Source organism: Chinchilla lanigera, unplaced genomic scaffold (genome assembly GCF_000276665.1).
Source record: "Chinchilla lanigera isolate Chin_1 unplaced genomic scaffold, ChiLan1.0 scaffold00067, whole genome shotgun sequence".
In the NCBI taxonomy this organism is placed as follows: domain Eukaryota; kingdom Metazoa; phylum Chordata; class Mammalia; order Rodentia; family Chinchillidae; genus Chinchilla; species Chinchilla lanigera.
The window spans coordinates 1,991,315-2,008,021 of NW_004955468.1; the positions used below are offsets into that span (position 1 = coordinate 1,991,315).

General features: G+C 35.3%; 2 protein-coding genes across 7 annotated transcripts in view; one reads left to right on the plus strand and one right to left on the minus strand.

The window, feature by feature from the left end:
* LOC102005458 (zinc finger protein 793) overlaps positions 1 to 12,520 on the plus strand; it is a 55,158-nt gene extending 42,638 nt beyond the window's left edge. For 2 of the 6 annotated variants that reach the window (XM_005399907.2, XM_005399908.2), the window contains exons 4-8: positions 3,823 to 3,914; positions 4,389 to 4,434; positions 6,529 to 6,664; positions 9,178 to 9,273; positions 11,463 to 12,520. In XM_005399907.2, coding sequence (XP_005399964.1) covers positions 4,420 to 4,434; positions 6,529 to 6,664; positions 9,178 to 9,273; positions 11,463 to 12,445 — 1,230 coding nt within the window. In that variant the 5' untranslated portion in view covers positions 3,823 to 3,914; positions 4,389 to 4,419 and the 3' untranslated portion in view covers positions 12,446 to 12,520. Of the gene's footprint in view, positions 1 to 1,577; positions 1,610 to 3,578; positions 3,915 to 3,940; positions 3,958 to 4,388; positions 4,435 to 6,528; positions 6,665 to 9,177; positions 9,274 to 11,462 lie in introns of those variants that run through there. The other 4 variants (XM_005399911.2, XM_013522326.1, XM_013522327.1 and 1 more) reach the window with 4 other exon arrangements.
* Positions 1 to 16,707, minus strand: part of LOC102029951 (zinc finger protein 850) — a 277,918-nt gene that overhangs the window by 88,521 nt on the left and 172,690 nt on the right. The window contains 1 exon segment of the mRNA XM_013522334.1: positions 8,840 to 8,861. Coding sequence (XP_013377788.1) covers positions 8,840 to 8,861 — 22 coding nt within the window.

Sequence of the window (16,707 nt, forward strand, 5' to 3'; positions counted from 1 at the left end):
CCCAGTACCGGAGAAAAAAAAAAAAAAAAAAAAAAGAAATGACTTTTATAAAAAAAAGCTAGGTAAATATATGTAATTTTAAAATAATTCATTCTAAAAATTAGGACACCATTATAACTAATGTTTTCTGCTAATTACTATAGTAATTGGAAGATATTTACCATCCTTAAAAGGAGAAACTTAATTTCAGTCACATTCTTTCATATGTTTGGATGAACTTTTTCTATAATTTCTTCCTGTTAGAAAATTTTATTTTTTCTTACTAATATAGTTAGTACAGCCCCTCATGAATCCTACTTAAATATATAAATAAATCAGACAACAGTTTGTCAACAGAAGATGTATATAATTAAGATATGGTATATAATTTTAAAAATTCATTTAGTATGTGAAGACGTCAGCCTTCATGCTGAAGTACTTTAGACTAACAAACTTTTGCTATAAAAATTTATCTCCAGTTGTCTTATGGGTGTTAGCTCAGGTGAAAGATGGTAATGTTACAGAAATTTTTACCTTCAGTGTTGAGCACAGTATGAGGGCAGGATTAATACTGAAGGATACTTTGATACTCATGTAATCGTTAAACTATGTCATTTTTAATTCTCATGCTTATTTGGATTCATGAAAAGTATATGATTAAATGATATCTGTTACTCCAGCAGTGACCAATGTTTCTCAACCTTTTCTGGTAACTTTTCTTAGAACTCAGAACTCATCAACTGTGTAAAAAAGAAACCTCAATAAGTGACAGGAAAATCACTGGTTTCCGGAGAAACTCTTCTTTGTCCCATAGGAAAATAACAATCTTTTTCAGCAGAGGAGAGATACTAATGTTTTTCCTCTGTGTTTTGTTACGTTTCATTTTGTTTTTGCACTTGTTTGTTTTAGGCAAGGTTTCACGATGTTGTCCATGCTGGTCTAGGTTTAAGTGATACTTGTGCCCCAGCCTCATGAGTAGCTGGGATCTCACCTGGCAGTTGCTGTTTTCAAAGGTTGTCATCATATAATATTGCTCAATAGGCAAAGCCTGGACTTAGTGGGAATCAGCTGGGGGATGGATGAAGTTTGAATTGTCAGCCATTAGGATCCCCACTCAAGAATCCTAATCAGAAGAAAATCACTCGTTACCCACCTTTGCTGAGATAGTTTCCTTGTCTTGGAGTCAGTGCTGGTGGAACATAGGGGTATGTTTTATTTTGTCTTATCTTCTCTTACTTTTTCCATTTTCATTTCCTTTATCTTTCACTGAGGTACAAAATACATAGAGCAAAAGTACACATCCTAAATGTACAACTAGATGAGTTAAATATGTATATATATATATATACACCTACTTACAGCCACCACTTGAATCAACATTTCCATCATCTTAGAACTGGGGTTGGCAAACTATAATCCATGAACAATATCTGGCCTGCCATTTTTGGTGTCTGTTTTGTTCATCTGTTTTTGTTCTGTTTTATAGTACTGTTAATTACTGTAGTAAGCTAAGCAAATGCTCTATCACTGAGCTATTTTTCATTTTGAGGCAGATTCTCACTAAGTTGCACAAGCTGAACTTGAACGTGCAATCTTTCTGCTTCAGTGTGACAAATGTCTGGGATTACAGGTAGGAACCACCATACTTGGCTTGTAATGAAAGTTTTATAATAACATAGCCGTACTTAATTATTTGCATATAATTATTGTAGCTACTTCTGTCCTATGATGATGGTGAGTAGTTTGTTACAAACACTCAAAGGCCCACAAGACCTAAATATATACTGTTTGATCCATTAAAGAAAATGCTTGCTGACTTCTATCTTAATTGACTCCTTGTCCCATCTCACTTGGTATCTGTCTTCCTCCCCTACTGGGACTCTGTCACCATAGATTAATTTTACCTGTTCTAGGACTTGACCGAAATTATTCAATATGTTATTTTTCATTGGAAATGCCTAAGATTTAGCCACATTGTTGCATAGATATAAGTTCATTTCTAGTTCTTTATTTCTATTTAATGAATTTATTTATTTTTTTGGTGCTGGAGATTGAATCTAGGATCTTGCACATGCTAAACACATGCTGTACCTCTGAGATATACTCCCAGGCCTAGCTCACTCCTCTTTATTGTTGAATAATATTCTACTGCATAGAAACATGTCAGTTTATCAAGTTCTTTTGGGAAGTAATTTGATACAAACTACTAGTTCAGTTTCAGGTTATTATGCTCAAAAGTGCAATGAACATTTTTGTATAAGTCTTGCAGTGGACAACATACATAAATATCTGTGGTGAGTATCCTGCAATAAAACTGTTGAAAGAGAATTTTGTGTTCAGGTTTAACTGCTATCACCAAACAGTTTTCAAAAATGGCTAAACCAGATTGCAGTTCCACCAACTGTGTGAGAACTGTGTTGCTCCTGGATGTGGATTTTCACTTCCAGCCTTTAAGTCATGCACAGTGCATTCAGACCATCAGTCTGACAAGTAGAGCATTCTTTACTAATATTTTATCCAGATTAAGTTTCATATTTCCTAATACATGGATTTTTGGAAATAGGAAGCCTCCACTGTTATGATAATATCTCATTACAGTACCAGTTACTTTAAGAGATTGATTATTTTATTTTCCCATTGCTGGAAAAAATATCTGACACCCACCACTTCAAGAAGGAGAGATATATTTGGCTTACAGTTTCAGAGATTTCAGTCCATGGTTAATGGCTACAAGGCAGGAACATCATGGCAGAAGGGTGTGGAGCAAGGCTGCTTGGTTCACGGCAGTCGGAAAGCAGAGCAGGGGATCAGTGCCCAAGAGGAAGGGGCCATGGACTAGAGGTAATACTCAAGGTTACACCTCCCTCATCTACCCAGATACTCCCAGAAATATGCTTTATTAATCCCCTAGATGGTTTTGAAGCCAATCAAGTTCACAGTTCAGCTTAACTGTCAAAAGAAAAAGATATTTTGATGTTGTGACTTAAAAAATATTGCTACAAATTCATAGTTTTTAGAGGCTAAAATTTTATGACATGTGCATTCATATGGAAACTATTGGGTTATATTATAGTTTTGTGTTTAGTTTCTTCAGATATGGCCAGTTTTCACTAAACACTCTTCCTCACATGGTTGGAGTCCCTTATTGGCTGCTGTGCTCCGTTGCTAAGACTTATCCACTGGAGCAGTATCCTTGCTTTCTGACACATTTAAGATTATGGACAAAAAAAAGATTATGGAAGGACATCTATACATCTTGTATTCTTTGCTCCACATGCATTTCAACCATTTTCCAAGGCACTCCAGTCCTTTGTAGTGAAAGTGGTATGGGTTATTATCTGGGGACATTAAATTTTTTCTGTTGAAGTGACATCACCTCAAGAAAGAGAAATATAATATAGACATAATATAATACAAAAAATTATATAAAACATAATATAAAAGACATAATATAAAAATATGTAATATAAAAAAGACATTAAAAAATTACAAGGTGTCTCTCTGGTGATTTTTTTTTATACCAACCTACATTGCAGTCTTTTTTCATGTTTTATTATAATACAGTGTTTCGCTAAGTTTCCCAGGCTAGATTCAAACTTTTGATCCTTCTGCCTCACTCTTCCAGAATGCTGGGATTACAGACATGTGCCACCATGACTGGCTTCATTGGTAATTTTAACACATTTCTGACATCAAGCATTCAGGCGTACTACAAAGTATTTATGTACACAACCTAGTTTTCATCCTTATTTTGTTGTTCATTAAGCCTTACAGTTATATCTTAAACATCTGGGTTAAAAACAACCTAATCATTTTTTGTTGAAATTGTGTTTTTGATTTTAGAGACAGGGTCTTGCCTTGTTGCCAGGCTGACATCATACTCCTAGGCTCAAGTGATCCTCCTGCCTCAGCTTCCTGAGTTGCTGGAACTACAGGTGTGCACCACCATACCTGGCTTTGAAAATTATGTTTTAAATGGTAATACTCAATCTACTGACTGAATAACATGGTGTTGTCTTCCATTAATTATTTGTGATCATTGTTTGAGTATATTTTTCTAGCCTTATACAATTATTTGACTTTGCTTCGGGTTTTTTGTAATATTTTCATAAATTTATAGAAGCCATTGTCCAGTCTATGCTTAGGTCTGATTATGTAAGTCTCAATGTGTTCATTAACAAAACTTTCAGTTATGCTTTGGTAGGAACTTTTATTTCCCGGAATGTCCATTTTATTTATCCACATTTAGATTTGAATGGCAGGCATTTTTCTTTTACCATGATGATTTAAGGCATAGTTTTGTATACAAGATTTATTTAAGGAATTTATAAGTTTCAGGACAGGCCTGGTCTCACGGCTCTGTTTTTTGTTATTTTACCATTTTCTTCCTGCTATTTCTACTTTTATAGGTCTCAATTCTGCTTCTAAGGACAGGAGAAAATGATCGAGTATCAGGTAAAAATGATCTTGGGGAAATGACCTAGAAAAATATAGATGCATTATAAATATTTTGTCATAGGCTGCATTTTCAGGAAAACACACTCAGAGATGAAGATTTTAACAAAGGAAGTTTATTGAGGAGTTTCTTGAAATACCTGTAAGACGGTGAAGGAAGCAAGATTGGGCAGGAGTTGTTGAGCAAACATCTGATCTGATCTTATAAAATAGTCTGGTGCTTAGAGTTTTCTTAAAGTGAGAGGCCTTTTATATTTAGAAATCGACCAGTTATCAATTGCAGGCTGCCCCAGGAGAGATAACCTTAAGAGCTCAAATTGGCCACAGACAATTCTCAGGAAGGTTTCAAGCCCTTCTGGTGATTTGAGTGGAATGCCATAGCCTCTATTTTATTCATAGAAACCATAAGAAAACAAATACACATGCCATTTTACCCAACATATTAGTGCTTAGGACCACATCATTTTTTAAAAATCCAACACATAAATGATCCATTGTGTGCATGGAGATCTGACTAATTACCTTTTCTTACTACTGAGACAGAATACCCAACATCCAAAGTTAAGGGAGGAAAGGTTTATTGTAGCTTACAGTTGGTAGAGGTTTAGTCCATAGATGGCTGGCTCCAAGGCAGGGTGGCATGGCAGAGGAGCATTGCAGAAGTGAAACAGTTTATAATGCCTCCTGCCTCAGAAAGCAGAAGGCAGCAACATAAGAAGTAATGAAGTAGCAAGCAGCAAGTGCCAACAGTAGCCCTCTTTCTGTCCCTTAAATTCTGTCCAGGCTACCAGCCCAGTGTTACCAGGGTGGGTAACACTGACACCCAGGGTAGGGCACTCTGAATCCAAGCATCACACCGGGAATCAACTCCAGTATCACATCCTTAATCCTAGCATCACACACTCTAGATCCAGTCACCTCTGGTAAGTTCCACCTATGGCCACGTGAGTCTTTGAGCGGATATCTACATACAAGCTATAATACTGATAATAACCAGTTCCCCATTTTGTGGACATTTAGGTAGTTTCCAAACTTGGTATTATAGTGATGAAGGAACATCTTTTATCAAAATATGGATGTATAAAATAGAGAGTTGGATTTATATCCGTCATTTTAATATGTTTTTTTCTTGGCCTCATCTGCTTTTGTTGTTCTAGTTCTTTTTCCTTTTTTATTTTGTGTTTGTGAATTTTTTTTTCTGTTATTTGGCACTGGGAATTGAACCCAGGGCTTTTGCACTGAGCTACATCCTCAGTCCTTTTTGTTATTTTTGATTTTGAGCCAGGGTGTCACTAAGTCACTAAGTTGCATAGGCGAGGCTTGAATTTGTGATCATCCTGCCTCAGTCTCCCAGAGTGAGGTGACTGATTACAGAGATGACCCACTACACCTAACTTTAATTGAATTCTCTTTTAGGATCCCATTTTATTTGCCTAGGTATAGGTCTTTGCATTATGATGTTAGTGGTTGCTCTAGTGATACAATATGCATCCATGACTTTTCACAGTCTGTTTAGAGTAAGACACTCACTCATTATCTAACATGTGCTTTGTGCATGTGCTTCATCCTTCATCACATCATCTCTTTTCTTCCGTTATCTCAGCACTCATAGCATTCTATATACTTTTATTTTATTCCTGAATAACTTGCCACCCTTAATATCAGTTTTGCTGGAGACTTTTCTAGGTAAATGGGTGCAACTCGAGACCGTACTCATAAGTAAAATAAACCAGACATGCATCTGTAAACATCGTATTGTCTCCCTAGTGTGAGAAGCTGAAGGAGAAAATAAGATTCAAATTGTACAATAGATATTATAAAATGGGAATAAACTTCAAAAGGAAAGAGAAACGGATGGGGGAATGGAGAAAAGAAGGGAGGGAAAAGCAAAAAGAAAAAAATTATTATGTATGTATATATAATAGTTAAGATAGTTATACTAATTAAGATAGTTATACTACTTGTTAAGATAGTTATACTACTAATGTCTCTTAGTTCATATGGATCATTACCATAATCCTGGTAAGATCTGACCTGTGACTATTTTAAAAATCAGTACCATCCACCCTACTACCATTTGCCTTTACATTTCAGCTTCAGGAGATACCTGTGTCATTCAAAGATGTGGTTGTAGGCTTCACCCAAGAGGAGTGGCACCGGCTGAATCCTGCGCAGAGAGCCCTGTACCGGGATGTGATGTTGGAGACCTACAGCAATCTGGTCTCAGTGGGTAAGATCTGCTTCATCTATACACTGCAGATTACACTTGACTGACCATCTTCTCTTTGTCAGTCACCAAAACCAACTGAAGTGTCTAAAGCCTCTAAGCTCCCTTTCTTAATAATTACTTAGTACTTTCTATGTGCTAGACACAATTTTAGCAACTTTTAAGATATTGACTCATTTAATTCTCCTAAAAACTTTATGAGAGACCCTTTTAGGGACCCTTTATGAGAGACCCTTTTAGGGACCATTTATGAGAGACCCTTATATTTTACACCAAGCCAAAAATCTATTTCTTCAGCCTATGATTGTTTAATGTCAACCCCATAATCACATTCACTCATTTTAACCTTGTGTTATGCTTATCCAGTACAAAGGTCAGATTACTCACAGAGTTTTGGTACAGAGTTTTTCACCTAAAACTATATTTACAAAGAATGCCATTATTGTCTTGGACAACTGAGTTGGACATGAAAAGTCAGTGAAATGGGTATAAATAAGACCAAATAAGTAGTGTCCATTCATGTAAATTTTGAATCAGTTTTATAAGAATACTTTCTTCACAAAGTCTTCCTATTTTTCTCTGATTGCTATGTCTCTCATTTATCTGTGTAACTTTTATGGCACTGAGTACTCTCTAACTTGTTTTTCTAGCTATTTATATGCTGCATATCTACATTAATAGATCCAAGTTCAGGACTAGGGTATAGCTTAGTGGTAGAGCATTTGCTCAGCGTATAGTAGTCCTAGGGTTCAGTCCCCTGCACTACCATCATCACCACCACCACAACAAAATACTCAAGCTCTGAGGAAACATCCATATCTGATTTTCTTTCTCTCTCCTTTGTTCTGTTGTACAATGTAATGCCATGGATATAGAAAGACAGCAACAAATGTTTTAAAAATAAGTGTATATACACTGTTGAATGGAACCACTGGACATGTGCCTATAATGTTTTATGGTTAAAAATAAACAAAAACTCATGTCTAGATGTCTAGATGTCTAGATGTCAGTCCAGATGAGGATATCATCTCTGTGCCTTGTAAATAAGGTGGCTACGGTAGAAGTGTTTCTGGATACTTTCCCAATAATTAATGCCAGAGGATAGCTCTCAAATTAACTTCAATGAAACTATAACTAGAACAGCTGAACACTAGTATTTTCTTTTAAAAATGTTTTTAAATTAGTACATATGCCTTAATTTCTTTTTTCCCCATTCCTCTCTCCTTTCTCAACCCTTCTTCCCCTTCCCATTTACAAAAGCTTTGTTTCCGTTTTTCCCTTCCATTCTCTCTTTTTTTCCTTCCCTTCCTCCTCCCTCCTCCCTTCTTCTCCTTCCCATTTGAACATGTTCTTCTTACTTCTTGATATCTAGCCTCCGTTTTGCTCCTTATTTACCCTTTGGGTTTCTCACACAAAAGAATATAATATTTAAATTTGTGTATCTGGTTTATTTTACTTAACATGGTATTGAATGCATCCATTTACCTAAAAATGACTCAAGTTTATCCTTCTTTATGGCAGAATAATACTCCATTGTATATAAATACCATATTTTCTTTATCCATTCATCTGTTGATGGACATGTGGGTTGTTTTTAAGATTTAGCTATTGTAAATTGTGTTACTATAAACATGGGCATGCATATATCACTGTTATGATGCTTTTAGCTCTTTTGGAAAGATACCTAGAGGGAGCACAGCTGGGTTAAATAGATTCTCTAGTTTTAGTTTTCTGAGGAATCTCCATACTCATTTAGTGCTTGTACAACTCTACACTCCTACCAACAACTGAGAAGGGTTCCTTTTCCCCCATAGCATTTTAAAAAATGTACATTTACTCTTTTTGTATGTGTGTGGGGGGAGAATTGAATCCAGGGCCTTCACACTGAACTACACGGTAGACCTTTTCAACTTTTTAATTTTGTGACAGAGTCTTGGTAGGCATTGGGCTCAAACGTGCGTTCCTCCTACCTTAGCCTCACAGAGAACTGGGATTACAGACATGTGCCACCATGCTCCACTTTAATCACCTTCTTGAACATTATTCTTAAACTTTACCACAGTATTTCCTCATCTATTCCATGCATACATTTGAAAGCTAGAATATTATATTCTTAAAATGTTATATCCATCACAGTGTAATCTGAAGTCTAAAAACAATAAAAATTTGAAAATAAACTTTAAGAAAGCTTTATGAGCCGCTACTATTTAACAGATTTGGAAATCAAGGCACAGAGAGGTGTCATAACTTGCACAGAGTCACCCACCTTGTACACTGTGGAGCTAGGGTTGAACCCTGGCAGTCTGGCTATAGAATGCAGTCCCAACCCTTACACTATGCCTCTGTGCATTCAGCCTTTCAGTGATCCTAGATTACTGATTTCATTGGTTCTGGACAAGGTTTATGTATAGTCCCCACCCAAGTATAACATGTATATGTGTAGCCTTTAAAGCTTCCTGAGAGGCCCCAAAGACCAAGGAGCTTGGCCCAAGACCTGAATAATTTCCCTGGAACAGGTTATGAAGGCACCAAACCAGATGTGATCCTTAGGCTGGAACAGGAAGAAGCACCATGGATTTGTGAGGCACAGTGTCCAGGCTGCCGCTGTCGGGGTAAGTGTGATATACCTAGTAAAAAGGTTACTATGTGAGATTGGCACCTTTGAAACTTTCTTTAAGGTCTCGCTCTTAAAAGACCTGAGCACTCCATCCTTCTTGATGATCCTTTGCCCTCCCCTAATCTTCCTACTTCCACTTAAATGTTTGGTCCATCTCCCTTTCTCCTTGCTTATCAATATACTTTCTCTTTCACATTCAGGTGGTCTTACAAATAGCTTATCTGATTTTACTCCTAGTGTTATTCTCTAACACTTTCCAGGTAAAATGCTTCAGACCATATCCACAGCCGTATTACCCATTCTTTCCTTCCTCCTTGTACTCAAATTTAAGGCACTCCCACAGATGGAAGTGTATAGGATCACAGAACAGGAGGAGGTGAACTCTATGTGTGGGTTAGCGGATGACAGGTATCCAGGGATGGCTGGGTGATAAAGTAGGTAAAGTGGCATCCATCTTAACCACTTCTAATTAACACTCAGTATAGATGTAAAATGACTATATAAAATATCTTATGTACCACAATATCTTATATACCTCCCACTTTTTACTTTCAACTGACATCTCCTAATATTGGACCCATGCCTAAATGTCTGTCTGTAAGTCAGGGGTTATTTTTGTGCCACAGGCCTCTTTGGCATTCTTTTCAAGACTCTTTTTTTTTTTTTTTTTTACATGTAACAATGAAAGCCAAGCACGGTGGTGCACACCTGTAATCCCAGCACTTGAGAGGCTGAGGCAGGAGGATTGCTGTGATTTTTGAGGCCAACCTGAGCTACAAAGTGAGTTCAAGGCTAGTCTTAACTATATAGTGTGACTCTGTCTCAAAAAACAAAAACAAAAAAAAAGTTTGAGATGTAGCTCAATAGTAGAGTACCTTTGGGTTCATCCCCCTCAAACACACACACACACACACACACACACACACACACTCCTGAAGAGTATGAAAGAAATTACTGAAAAAATAGTAATTATTGAAACAAAAAGTGAGAAATATATCTATCAAGATATTTTCAAAATGTGTGTAATAGTAGATGCAGTTCCTTATTTATATGTAAATAAAGAGATATAGCTTTATGTCTAATAAATATCAAAGTAGAGATAATTGTAAACATGTTATGAAAAATCTTTAAACCTGTAATATGAGATGAAAATAGCATATTCATAAATAAGTGTAAAAAGGAACTGCTAATACTGTGTAGATATTTATATTCATAATCAAAGGACATGCTCAATTGTAATTAGAATTTAGTGAAAATAAAGGTCCTACTTTTTCCTATCCAAGTTCCTAACTCCTGTTATTTCTATCCAACAAGCACTCCTGTTTTAACTTTTTTTGAGATAGGGTCTCACTAAGTTTCCTAAGCTGGTCTTGAACTCATGATCCCTTACTTCAGTCTCCCAAGTAGCTGGGATTATAGGCATGTGCACTACACCTGGCTAGAAGTCTTGTTTTAAATCCTACTTAATTTTGTTGAATCCATTCTTTCATCTAATCCATCTCAGAATGCTTTATTATTTATATTATAACCAGCTCAAGAGGATAAACTCTCTGATAATTGCTATATCAGTACTTATCAAACCCTAACCTGGACATCTTGCTAAAATACAGATTTTCTGGTTCAGTAGGTCTGGGGTAGGGCCTGAGAAACAATCTAACAAGCTTTAAGGTAAGGTCATTCCTTGAAGACCCTCACATTGAATAGCAAGGTGCTATGTAATGTTTAAACCTCTCTCTTCCATAAATAGGTCAGGAAACCATGCTCTATAGGTCAGCCACCCATTTTTGTGAATCAAGTTCTATTGCAACAGTCACAATCTTATATATACATAATGTCTATGTTTTCTTGCTACAATGGGAGAATTAAATAATTGTGAGAGAGACCATATGACCCATAATCCCTAAAATATTTTCTCGTTGGCCCTTTAAGAACAAGTTTGCCAATCCCTGCTCTGTGATGTCATTACTTCTTTGAAATTGTGTGTATCCTATGATATACTGCATTACATTTGTGCCAGTGTTCTAAATCTTCTCTACCATAGAACACTTTTCTCTGAATTGTAGTTTTGGCTATGGTTCATATACTGTACACACTTCAACTTTGAGGGCATTTCTTAAGATAATTTTATTACAGCTCACAATAAACAAAGATTCATAAGGAATGATTCACTTGTACTTTCTCCAGAAGACATCTGGCAAGTTGATGTCCAGAGGAAGAGACAGCAAGACATGTTTTTAAGGCAAGGTTCATTCATCAGCAAGAAAGCATTGCCCAAGGGAAAAATCCATGAATGTAGTAAGTTCGGGAAAGTATCACTTCTGAGCACTGATCTTTTTCCTTCAATTCAAAGGCCCAATAACTGGGATCCTTGTGGAAAGAGTTTGAATGATAATTTAGACTTGATTGGTTTGAAGAGAAACTATGCAAAAAAACAAGATGAGTGTTATGGATATGGGAAATTGTTGCAATGCAGCAACCATGATAAAAGATCTAATGGAGAAAAACCTTGGGGATGTAGTCACTGTGAGAAAGCTTTCAGCCCTAACCCAGCACTTACATATAAACCAGCAGTGACCAATTCTCTTGTGTACAAACGAAAGAGGATTCCACCTACAGAAAAACCTCATGTCTGTAGTGAGTGTGGGAAAGCCTTCTGCTACAAGTCTGAATTCATTAGGCATCAGAGAAGTCACACAGGGGAGAAGCCTTATGGTTGCACTGACTGCGGGAAAGCCTTTTCACATAAGTCAACCCTAATTAAACACCAGAGAATTCACACTGGGGTAAGACCCTTTGAATGCTTTTTTTGTGGGAAAGCCTTTACTCAAAAGTCACACCGCACAGAACATCAGAGAACACATACAGGAGAGAGACCTTTTGTGTGCAGTGAATGTGGGAAGTCATTTGGTGAGAAGTCATACCTCAATGTACATCGAAAAATGCACACAGGAGAAAGACCCTACCGTTGTAGAGAATGTGGAAAATGCTTCAGCCAAAAGTCATGCCTCAATAAACACTGGAGGACTCATACAGGAGAAAAACCCTATGGGTGCAACGAATGTGGCAAAGCTTTCTACCAGAAGCCAAACCTAAGCAGACACCAGAAAATTCATGCTAGAAAGAATACCTACCGGAATGAAAATTTAATGATTGTGGGGAATCCTTAACCATGATACCGTTTCATTGGGTATAGGAATTTATCCCTAGGAGAAATCTTTTTTTTTTTTTTTTTTTTTTTGGTTTTTCTCCGGTACCGGGAATCGAACTCACGACGTTGCGCTTGCCATGCAGGCGCTTTTGCCGCTGAGCTAAATCCCCAGCCCCTCTAGGAGAAATCTTAACAACTAGATGAAGTTATAAAACATGTTTTATTAAAAAGGAAGTCATCCTGCAATTATGATAAAACTTTAATGGAAAGACTATGGAAAATACTTTATAATATACTGCATAAACATGTTTACTTTGACATAAAATTTTTTTAAAAGTGTATTGAATAGAATAACAAGAGATTACAAAATGTATGTGGAAAGACATGTACATATATGATGGTACTTTCCTCAGTGTAACACATAATTATTTATATTTTGGAATTGTTAATGTGAATCACATAAATTGTGAATATCAAATCCATATGTCACACAGTACATAGAATGCCATCCCCCCAGTTTTTCTACTCTGAATATCACCATTTTCTTTAGGTGTCTTAACAGTATAAAAAATAGTAACAATGCAATGGCCAGCTACTTTAAGAACATAATATATCAGGTACATTTTCTCCACCTTGCTTGTAATAGATGTAAATGGCTCTAACAGTTGTTATTGAGCCCTTCTCTGAATAAGAAAGCAATATTTTTAATGTCATTTGTTAAGTCAGCCAAAAGTTTATTTAAAAAAGTTATTTTTGTTGGAAACACGTTAAAGCTAAGGAATAATTTAACTGCCTGATATTAGGTAAACAAAACTCTGAGAAACTTGATCTCAGCATGCTGCTAAACAAAATGTAGTGTTTCCCTGCTATACACAGCTCATATTTTCTACTCTTGCTTAAAATGTGTTATAGAAAATTAGAAATCATGCTCTTTATATGGGTCTTATAATTCAGAAATGTTTCATGCAGAAATCAGTGAAGTAGAACTATTTTATTGTCTGAGTTATCTCTTGAAATTAATGCAGCAACATCCACTTTTCTTTCCTATAATTTCTTGTAATTGTCCTGGACACTATATCCCAAATTTTCCATCATTCCAATGTTTGGAAAAAGTTTTTCTTTCCTTGAGCTGCAATGTTATCTTTATAAGAAAAGAAATGGAATTGAAATCTCTATTCTTCAAGATTTGCTTCCCCTACCCAGAAAGAGAAAGAAAATGAGATGTAACCACAGTAGAAACACAATTAAAAGAATGATAAAAATAGAGCATCTACAACTCTAGATCCATATATTTTAAAAACAGGAAATGAATGCTTTTTAAAAAGCAGACTTAAATTATGAGAATTACAGAAAGAAGTATAAAACATGATAAAAACAAGTGCCACTGAAGCATCTGGAAAAGTGATTTAGGATCTTACTCCTGTCTTAGACAAATTCATGATTAATTCTATGTATCTTTTAAAGTACTACCAAAGTTATTGATAATATTTCAATTTATAGACTGTACTATTCAATTTATTTTATGAAATCAGCAGAGTTGAACAAACTCAAGATCAGTCTTAGGAATATAGAAATAATTAAAATTGTGACAAATAGAATTCAGTTATATACCTAAAGGATGACCAACTATGACTGTGATGACCAAATTAGAGCCCAAGAATGCAGAAGCAGTTCAGTATAAAGAAATATATCAATAACATTAACAGCCTAAAGGAGAAGAATCATTACCCATCAATAGATGCTGACAAGGGAGTTAGTAGAATTTACAAACATTTCTAACTTACTATAAATAGTATGTGTTATACTGAAGCCACTTACTAAAAAAAATAAGGAATTGAATATTATCTTGGAGACAGTGAACAAGATAGTATAAAATAACTGGTATAAGCAATGAAAAAGAAAAGGGAAACTATCCCTTTTTTTTTAGAAAGATGGTTAGATACCAATAAGTAAAAGGGACCAGTTTATTTTAAGGTAATTTTCTAAGAAGGCGGTGTATAGAAATCAAGAACTATACTGACAATAAACACCTAATAATTTATGAACTTCTTTTGGAATTGCACTAAACCTTAGTGATATTTTTTGCTTATATAAAATCATCATAAATTTAATATAAAAATACCTGAGAAGTTAGACAAGTATGAAAAAGAAAATATTATACCAGATATCAGAACATAGCATGAAATCATTATAGTGAAATTATTATATTATCATCAAAGGAACAGATTAATACATCAGTAGAACAGAAAATTTGAAGTAAACCTTCATGTATGGAAAAAGTAGAATTTTAAACCACAGGGGAAAAGAGTAGTTTATTTAAAAAGAATTCTGGTCTGATTGGCTTTTAATTTGGAAAAAAATTTGGACCAGTGGCACAAAAATATCCAAACACAAAGTCCTAGGGGATTGAAGACTTAGGTTTTGAAAATAAAGTTCTTTTTTTAAAAATGTTAGGGTCTACACAACCTAAAATTGAGATTATCTTTACCAATATAGGACATTCAAAAACTATTAAAAAATAAATATTTGACTACATCAATAGTAAAGTTTTTTTGAATGGCAAAGGATGTTACAAAAAAGATAATTAGGGAAAAATTGTGGAATGGATTATAGAAGAAGTACTCCTCAAATTGACAGGAAAAACATACCCCAATAGCAAAACATGGCAAAAAAAAAAAAAAAAAAAAAAAAAGGCAGAGTTCTGAGAAGAGCAAATGTTAAGTGGCTGATGGATCTATCAAAGAATGTTTAGCTTCAATAATTGTTGGGGAATGTAGATTACATTTATGAGGTAACATTGCACAGAATTCTTTTTGTTATCAGAACAAGTATTGTTCTTATACACTTGTTGCAAACACATTTTGAAAAGCAATTCCAATTGCTATTTTGACAAGCAATATGGAAACATCTGTTAGAACTCAAAGTACTTATTTACTTTGGAGAATCCTCCCCTTGTTTTTTTTTTTTTTTGTACTGGGAATCAAACTCAGGACCTTGTGCTTGCTAGGCAGGCACTTGTGCCGCAGAGCTATATCCCCAGCCCTCTCCCCTTGGAAGATCCAACCTCAATACACAAAGAACAGATGAACATAGTCATTTATTGTAACTTGTTTCTAATGGCAAAAACAAAACTAAAAACAGCAAGAACAATGGAATCTCACTAGAACAGAAGTAAATGCCTATCAGTAGGGAAATTGGGAGAAGGAAATGTCTACATTATATCTGTTCCACAGAATGTTTAGACAACAATTATGGTGGAAAACTAAAACTATGCTGCTGGAATTAAATTACACAATGCTTTCTTCAGTGAAAAAAGCCTGATAGATGATACATGTAAAATACTGTCTTTTGTAAAACAGTAACAAAATGTCTGTAGGTGTTTCTGAATGTATGTTATGTGTGATTTCATATGCCTGGAGACAAGTATGGAAGATTTTGTACTGAGTTGAGGGAAGGTGGGTCATGCAAGTAGCTTCCAGGAGAGCTGGAGGGGGAAAAGAAGAGGCAAATAAATAAATAAATAAATAAATAAATAAATAAATAAATAAATGACTGAACCAAGTATGATACCTCAAATGCATTTGGATACGGCCAGGTAAAAGATCGCTAAAATTCTAATTTGTAGGATATTTATGGTATATTTGTTAAATGAAAGGGGCAGACTGTGTAATGTATATGATACTGTTTGAAAAATAAAAATTTGGGGCCGGGAATGTAGCTAGTGGTAGAGTGCTTCCCTAGCATGCTCAAGATCCTGGGTTCAATCCCAGCCACCATAATAAATGAATAAAAGTGTTAAAAGCCCTATGTATATATTATATATGCATGTTTATATGAGCAAGGACAATTGTGGAAAAATAAAAGGTAGTATTGGCTACCTTGGTGAAGGGGGATATAAAATAGTTGTGTACTTTATATATCTTTGTATTGTTTTACTTGTTAACAACATATGTTACTTTTGTAATTTAAAAAACATAAAATAAAGGGGGGCAACATTTCCAAAGCAAGAATCCTTGAAAATGTGTTTTTTTTTGTTGTTTTTTTTTTTTTTTTCTGACAAGATGGCTGACTGACCTGATGGCCTTGCCTTCAGCTCAATTGTGGGAAAGCTATAAGAGTAAAAGTGTAGATGTGAAGAGCAAAAGACTGAGAAACTTCCAAGTCTTTGGCTTATATTTATTTTGAAGTAATTTTAGACTTAGAAAAATATTACAAAACATTTTCATGTTTTTTTTTTTTTTTTAATGTGGCTTGCACCCACCTTCCTCTAGAATATAGGCC